Raw genomic sequence first — 8,541 nt, forward strand, 5'->3', positions numbered from 1 at the left:
TGTAACTCTGATTCAAAACTTCGAGTCAGATAAGTTAGAGAAAAATCAAGTCAATAGTAAGAGGAAAACAATCATAAAATATTTCGAAGCAATGCTAACCAATGAGTGAAGTGAAACAGTTCTAAGAAGTATAGTGTAGTAAAGTAGATTATTTCTACAAGAAATTGAATCATTATTGTTTAAAAGTTATTTGTGCACAATTACACATGCTTAATGGCACTATCGTCAACCGTAACAACTTTCTACGACAAATTTTGGTGATTTTGTAGATTTAGATCTTATCTTCATTCGGAATTATTTTCCCGGTGATCATCTCAAATTCCCGGTTTTTCCCGTCTTTTTCCCGATGGATTCAAATTCCCGTCTTTTTCCCGCTTTTCCCGTTTTTCCCGGTTCGGTGGCCACCCTGCGAAAAATTCAAAACTTCTTCTTCTTCTTCTTGGCATTAACGTCCCCACTGGGACAGAGCCGGCTTCTCAGCTTAGTGTTCTAAGAGCACTTCCACAGTTATTAGCTGAGAGCTTTCTTTGCCAAATTGCCATTTTTGCATTCGTATATCGTGTGGCAGGTACGATGATACTTTATGCCCAGGGAAGTCAAGGAAATTTCCATTACGAAAAGATCCTGGACCGACCGGGAATCGAACCCAGACACCTTCAGCATGGCTTTGCTTTGTAGCCGCTGACTCTATCTACTCGGCTAAGGAAGGCCCCTTAAAAAAAATTCAAAACTATTTATCTCAAAATCCAATAGCCCTATACAAAACCTGTTTTCAGCAAACTTGTTCATCTCGTCGAAATCTACAACTTTGCTGAAGATACCCTGAAGCTGTTCCTCCAATGTGTTTAGCTATGTCAATTATAAAAAATCGTAAAAAAAGCGCTTCAATTTACACAAAAATATATGTTAAAATTCAAGTTATGTCTGGTGTTCTGTGAAAATTTCATTGAAATCCGTCCAGAAATAACTGAGATCTAGCTTACCAAAGTTGGTCATTTTGTATGGAAAATCGAAAAAGTTGCAAATGTTTTGTCCAATACTGTATGTTCAAAAATAAAAATTATAAAAATCAAAAGCCAAAATTCATATATTTGCGAATAAAAATAAATAATTGTCCAAAACATGTTTAGAACGATTTTAGGTAACTAAAAATGATATTTAGATCGAACATAAAAATTTGGGTATTGGAGGGATTAGCATTCTTATGTCGAAATCTTTTTTGAACCTAGGTTGGAACTGGCGAAGTTCTGAATCACAGTTTCAACCCCAACCCGATTTAGATTCGACCGAGCTACAATTTTATTAAAGTTGATTTGTTTATGTGTTGATCACCGATCCAGTTCCTAAATACGAATACGACATAAGTTATTGCTAAATTAGTTTAACGCACAAACTCTCCGAATTGAGTGAAATGAACTCACTTTTGGGTACTTGATTTTCTCCGTGTACTGTACCCTTTCAGGAAGTCATGGCGTATTTGAAAAATCACTAAGCTATCCTATAATTGTCCCATGTTTTATGAAATGTCATACACATGGGACAAGTATGCGAAGAGGGACAGTAAGGACCTCACCATCTTAAAAGGCCCCCTATTTACGAGAACGTATATTTTGTTACTGTCACTAATCGCATAATCGTTCCATGGTGGTTTTTGAGATTTTGTTTATGCATGGGATAGTTATGCTAATAAGCGCAGTATACTTGCAGGACATTTCGGATAACCAAGCATTTCTCCACGACAGACGCTCATAGTTGGAATTGGAACATCTTATCCAATAGGGTTTTATTACTCCACTTATTTTCGCTCATTTTTCCCCATTTTCACTTACATACACGAGAAAATAATAATCCGTAAAATTGTACAAACCGGCTAAACTAGACGGCTGTCCTCAACAAGCCGTTTACTTCTTCTTCTTGTCGGCACCGGGGGCATTGCTCTCCTGTTCCGTGGCTTCCTTTGCCTTCTTGGCGCGGGCACCGAAGTGACGGGCATGGAGACGAGCCTGGCGAACAGCAAGGAAGGCAGAGAACTTCTTCTCCTTCTCGGTGATCGCACGGAACTCAACCTCTGGCTTCTCGTTCACAATTGGCATCACCGGTCCGCGCAGCTGGGTGGCCAGCTTGCGTTCCTCCTCGGTGGCCTCGCCCTTGCGCAGCTTCTTCTTCTCGTGGATCGGGAACAGGATCAGCTTGCTGCGGTATTCCTTCAGGCGCTGGATGTTCTGCTGGCGGCTTTCGACGGACTTGTTCTGACGGCGGGGATCGACAGCGATTCCGACGGTCTGGGCGAATCCCTTGGTCAGACCAGCAGCCTAAAAAGAAAGAGAGAGAGGAGAAATTAGAATTGACGAGACCGATAATGATGATAATAATATGAATAATAACAAAATTCAAGCGTGTGCTAGAATAAGGGCGTAAGTCGCATGAACGATTTTTCTTCACCGATCCTCTCTTCTGTGAATAAAAGTGACAAGATGCAAGTTTGTCAGCATTTTTTCACTTCAAATCGCTAAGCAGCGTTGCAATCTTGCGTCCTGAGGTGAAAAAATGCGTACAAACTTGCATCTTGTTACTTTTATTCACAGAAGATAGGATCGGTGAAGAGAAATCGATCATGCGACTTACGCCCTTATTCTAGCACACGCTTGAGTTATAAGATTCAATCGCTAATCATAATCATTGCAATATTAAGTTAGGTATAATCATAATTTCCCCCAGGAATGGCATCAGAAATTGATTGAAATATCATCCAAATAGTCTATCAGAAATTGTTCAAGAAAGTCTTAAGTTTTCCAGGAATTTCTGGGATGCTTGGTAATGCGGGACAGTTGGCTTCAATCCGGGACGTCTGGTCACGTCAGGTATCCTTTGAAAAGTCACTGGAATAATTGGTGGAGGATTCCCAATAGGGATTTCTGGAAACCCAGAAACAATCTCTGGAGAAATAATTGCAAGAATTCCTAAAGCTTTTCGTCGATGAATTTTAGAAGAAGTTCCCGAAGAACCAGTTCTGCTAATGCACCGGGATCCACAATGCGATGAAAAAATAAACACCTACCTTCAGTTCGGCCAGGGTGAAACCGCGTCCGGCGCGGACCTTGGTGTTGTAGCGCTGCGACGGGCAACGGACAATCGGGCGCAGAGGTCCGGCAGCAGGACGTGGGAACACGGCCTTAGCCTTCTTGATGCGGTTCTGGCGCCTGCGGTACTTGCGGGCCGGCTGGTTGAACCAGGTGCGAATATGCCGCTGCCAGTACTTATGGAAGTGGCCATTTGAAATCATATGATTTCCCTTCACCATCTTGCTGGATTTTTAGGCTACGGTTGGGCCTGAAACGGAACCGGAACAAAATAGAATAGGATTAGGAAAGGCATCTCACACTGGGCCACTCTAAACATTGGCATCTGTCATATTCGCTGGAGGAAAACATGCAAAGTCGCTTGATAACAAACATAACCTGAGTGAAAAACACAAACTAAAAACGAATAAAATCTAGCGAAGCCATTAATCTATACAATTCATCAATCTGAATGCATCTTTACAGAAAATTTCATTTCCGAGATTCACATTCTTTCAACGCAGGCAAACCACACTCGGCATCTAGACTCTTGTTCCACGAAATTGTAAACATTCATTCGACCACAAAAAATCTAACTTTTTCACGGTAATCCATCATTTCTCACACAATAACACACGTCACAATCAAGCCATTGCAGTTCCCAGCAGATTATCGCCACTTTCAACAATTAAAACCGAACAAAACACCAAAATTTCACGATTTTCTTCCGTACCTCGATAAAAATGTGTTCACAGAACTACCGTACAGGCCGGAAAAGAGAGAGGTCGATGAAGTTGGCACTGACAGATGGAAAGCGGACTCGCAGCGACGCGGCCGACAGTTCGGGTTTGACAGCACAGCTGTTTCCGGTGGGAAACGTCAGATCAAAGGGAAATCGTCTGATTCAGACGATTGAGTTTGCAGCGCCGCAGCACCGAGGGGGTTTCAAACGAAAAATTCAAATGACACTGAAGAAATGAACGTTGAAGTAGTAGAAGCATTAGCATTATTATATATTAGCCTCATAAGTGCGGAATTGTGAATAAAAGTGCGGGATTGCATTGAATCCTGTTGGTGTCTTCAGAGCACTTATTCATTGATTTACGAAGAATAAGTCCCCCGAAGACACCTACTGCATTTGATGCAAATGCGCACTTTTATAAGCGTTTCCGCACTCGTAAAAACTTCTGCGATAGTCCAGAGGTGAAAGAAATGCGCAATATATTACTAATATTTCTATTGTTGAAGTGCACTGATTAAATTGCTCATATTGTTGATAACAATAAACACATATTGGGCGGTATGAATAAAAAGCGTTGAACTTTACTGCATGTAGCATGTAACCAGTGGTGTGCTGAAGTTTCCAAGATTTGTGAGACAATCGTGATTCTGTGTATTGTTTTATTGTCAAATAACTAATAACAAGAAAATATTAAATTATATAAAACTGGACACTTCCCAACTCCCACTGTGAAGAACGCATCTACATCATTAGTTCCGCTACTCACCACCAGGCGTTACAGGAGCATAAGGATGGGCGGCCATTGTGGGTGGTGTAAAAGTGGCCATGATGGGGCGAATATGGATGGGCGGAAAAATGCTTCAACGGTCGCGATCGTCGATAAGTAACCGCCATCATTAAGACTGCAGCATTTGAAAGAATACGACGCTAGCTGCTAAAAGCTAAAAAGTTAAAGTGAAAGTTAAAATAAGTTGTGGAAAGTGGAAGAAGCGATATTGGAATTACATCCAGGTAATCCGTTAACCATTCCAATCCAGGCAGCCCTTATATTAATCGTCAAAAATCCATCATATTTCCGCCCCCTTGACCCACCAGGACTCCGTAGTTTACCAATAGTTCAACCCTGAGCTTTCTCCTCCCGACAAACCAGTCTTCATAATCTATCTATCTATATAAATAAAAATGGAATGGTGTTTGTATGTCACGAAATGGCTTACGAACGGGTCAACGGATTTGAATGATTCTTTCTCCGTTTTGTTCGTCAAGGGTTCCGACGTGTTTGTCTGTACAAAAATCCCAGGATATTCACCGGGAAAGTTGGAGACAAGAGCGCGAACGAAACTGTCATTTTGTATGGGACGATCAATAGCGTTTTTCAACAGCCTACTTGATGGCAAGACGAAGTTTGCCGGGACCACTAGTTCTTTATAGATCTTTGACCAACGATGGCGATCGCTACCGGTTCAAAACGAATCTACACGGAGAGAATGGAAAATTCTATTTAATATATTTTATATGCGCTTGAACTCTTTTGTATTTTTTATTCATTTCAATGCTTTAAAAACCGATTAATTATAAGCTTTTCTATGCATAATTTAACAATATTATTTGCCGATCATATTGATCGTATGGTATTGCTCTGAGGACTTGGTAAAATTTGCACGTTGCACACTTTCACTCGCTTACCAGCAACATTGTGAAAATTTCCTCTCTTGAACGGGTCAAGTGTTAACGCGGTTTTGCTGTATCAAATAAACAGAAAAAACATACTTGGTAAGTTGATTCTCCAGACTGCACTTTCCTGATGTGAAACAATATATTACTTCCTGCACCATCCCTTTTCCTCAGAATATGATCCCGTTCTTCTGGAATTCTTGGAGATAAACCATCGTTCACAAACGCAAAAACTTATCCAGGAACGCCACCAATTGCATCCGCACTACTTCGTGGGAGGATCCACCATTTATCAAGCATAACTTCCGATAACGATCTTCAACCTACAACGGTTTTCTTCGCACCGTGATTGCGAAACATTAGAATAAAACTAGTTCAATATGGGAATGCGGGAAATGGATCTGGACTAAAGCGGAACAAAAATGAAAAAAAACACCAAAAACAGACAAAACTACACATGATTTATATGAAAATAAATGCGCTTCATGCGAAAATTCACATTATTTAGTTTTTCTGGACTTTGTTTACCATGATTAAGGAAAATGGCTTTTTTATTCATAACACATGATTTTAGAACTTTAATCTTGAAATACATAATTTACGAATAATCTTTCACCAATATAAAACCCGTTTATACTAGCCAAGCATAATTCGCTAAAATGCATCGCAATGAGTGAATAGACCGAATAGGGTTTTAGAATGGTATTTATGCCATCTAGTATAATATTTTCTTAGCGTGTATATCGATCGTTATCGAAAATCACTGACTGGTTGACCGGGCTGGGTTTGGCCATGAACCGGAGATTGGACCCGTCCGAAGCATCACTGGACGTGAACCGTGGCCTCGGCATAGTTCGGAGTTGGCCTAGAGTCGACAAGGGTGCCACTCGATAGCTGTGGCGGGCTAGCCATACACTGAAACAAGCGTTGAAGTAATGAGAACCATGAACAAGTTTTTAAATTTACTATTCTAACCACGATTGAGATATCATGAACGCTTTTTATTTGCGTTTTGTTCCCTCTTCATCCAACCGTATCGATAGCCGAGCGGTAGTCGTTCGTGCTTGACAATCGCCAGATCCTCGATTCGATTCTGACTTGCTGCAAGTTTTTAACCATGATATAGTAATTTTTACTGTCGAAATAGTACCATGATAAAATTGAATGCACAAAATATTTAAAATAAATGCAAATTTTGTCTTCACAAATCAAGTGGCGTTGTAATATAGTCTAATATAGTCTTTTCAACTGCAACGCTGTTTTCAGTGTAGGGGTCACCTAGTCGGTGAATAGAGGCGGCCATTTTGTAAACGGTCTGAAGTTAAGGAGTCGAAGGGCAGTGTGAAGGAGAGTAAAGCCAGCCGGCCGTCCACCCCAAACGAGACAGTGAAGAAGAAGGTGAAGTACCCGCCGACCGTCTAGCCGAAGCGAGAAATATAGGAGAACCGCTCAGGAAGGAGAAGAAGTGAAGTAGCGGGACAAGAAGAAGGGGCCCCGCCGATAAGATAAAAGAAGAGAATAAGTGAGATAGGAGATAGCGTTAAGAAAGTCGGAGTAATAGAGGTACCTTTTGTGCGAAAATCGGAATAAAGTGGGTTTGTGTCCAGCAAAGGTAGTTTAGGGTGTTCTTGGTCGCGATAGTTAAGCGCGTACGCCGACCCTGAGGCAATTGTAGAGAGGAGAGTCTCACCAGTACTGGGCAGGGATCGCCCCATTAGTTACTTATTAGTATCTACTCAATAACAAAATCCACATAGTTTACTACACTATTGGTATGAATTAAAAAACCTTTCGAACATGTAGTACCTGTTGGTATATAGGTAGTGTCGCACCTTAGGTAGTAGAATCGTCGGTTGAGAAGCATGCGTCGTCGTAGGTAAAAGTGTGGAAGATTCGTTGAGAGATGTACCAGCTGCCCAGTTGAAGGAAACATATACTGTATTGTATTACTTTATGATTTGCAATCGGATGTGGACGGGCTAGCCTCGCTAGGATCTGCGTGGTCTTAGCGGACTAGCCTTTCAACAGTACCTACTACTTTCGAACATGAGCACAGTGACTGATGCTGCACGTTAAGAAAATTCTATTCAGAGTGCAGAGTGATGCTGCACGTAAGAAAATTACATTCAGGGTGACACTTAAAATCAATAAAATCATGCATATATGTTGAATTTCTCGCTTATTCACACGAAAAATCATGTGAAAATATGAATATTATTGGCTGGTTCGCTGGTATGATACACCGCGCGGCTGTTGTAAAGTTTCCAACAACGCGCATTCGCCCGAAATTCCACGCGGTAAATGGTCCAGGAAAGGAACAACCGCATTTGATGAAACGCTGCAATTTTACCTCCCATAAGAATGAAGTATAAAGTGAGTAAAACCGGGGTAGGCCGCGTGTCCTTTTGAGCAAACGCGGTAATACTACATTCCCGCTATGCATCGCGTAATCGTTCATGAATACAAATTCATGTAGGTTATGTAACTATACACGATTTGAAGTGTAAATTTGCGATAACCATTCCTTTAATGTGCATGTGAGTTTTATAATGATTTGACAACACGGATTTTTCTGAGAATTTTGAAATTTTAGCTTGAAATCAGTATCCTATCCTATGAAGGAATTTTGAGATTGGAGCAATTGTAAAATTATGAAGTTCCTAACATTTTCTAAATTTCTTGTACTGAGAATTTGATGAAATAGCGATAGATTTTTGAGCTTCCTCTGTGAATTAAATTAAAAACAGCATTCTGAACTCCGATGATGGATATGGGGTTCTTAGTATTTCTGTGGTATTCCGGTAGGTTACCAGAGTTTGCAGGAATCTCACTGAAATCTCAGAGATTCTTATAGAAATACCGTCTTGAAGATAACCGAATAATTTCAAAAGATTAATAGCTAGAATACCGGATTTACAATATTCCCAAAATAATCCCAGAATTGTTATAACAAATCTAGAATGCCTATCGGAAACCCAGAATTACTATAGGGATTCCAGAATTCCAAAGGAAATCAGAGAATTTGGGATGTCAGTCAGTCTGTCATTCTTACATAAAATTAAATTA

General features: G+C 40.5%; 1 protein-coding gene across 1 annotated transcript; it reads right to left on the reverse strand.

The window, feature by feature from the left end:
- Window positions 1–1,746: 1,746 nt before the first annotated feature.
- LOC5565979 (60S ribosomal protein L13) lies at window positions 1,747–3,947 on the reverse strand. Its single transcript, XM_021849852.1, has 3 exons — window positions 3,793–3,947; window positions 3,059–3,330; window positions 1,747–2,312 (listed from the first exon to the last, which is right to left on the reverse strand). The coding sequence occupies exons 2-3, from the start codon at window positions 3,299–3,301 to the stop codon at window positions 1,902–1,904; spliced, it is 654 nt and encodes a 217-aa protein (XP_021705544.1). The 5' UTR covers window positions 3,302–3,330; window positions 3,793–3,947; the 3' UTR covers window positions 1,747–1,901.
- Between the last annotated feature and the right edge of the window lie 4,594 nt (window positions 3,948–8,541).

This window comes from Aedes aegypti, chromosome 3 (genome assembly GCF_002204515.2).
Source record: "Aedes aegypti strain LVP_AGWG chromosome 3, AaegL5.0 Primary Assembly, whole genome shotgun sequence".
Classification (NCBI taxonomy): Eukaryota; Metazoa; Arthropoda; class Insecta; order Diptera; family Culicidae; genus Aedes; species Aedes aegypti.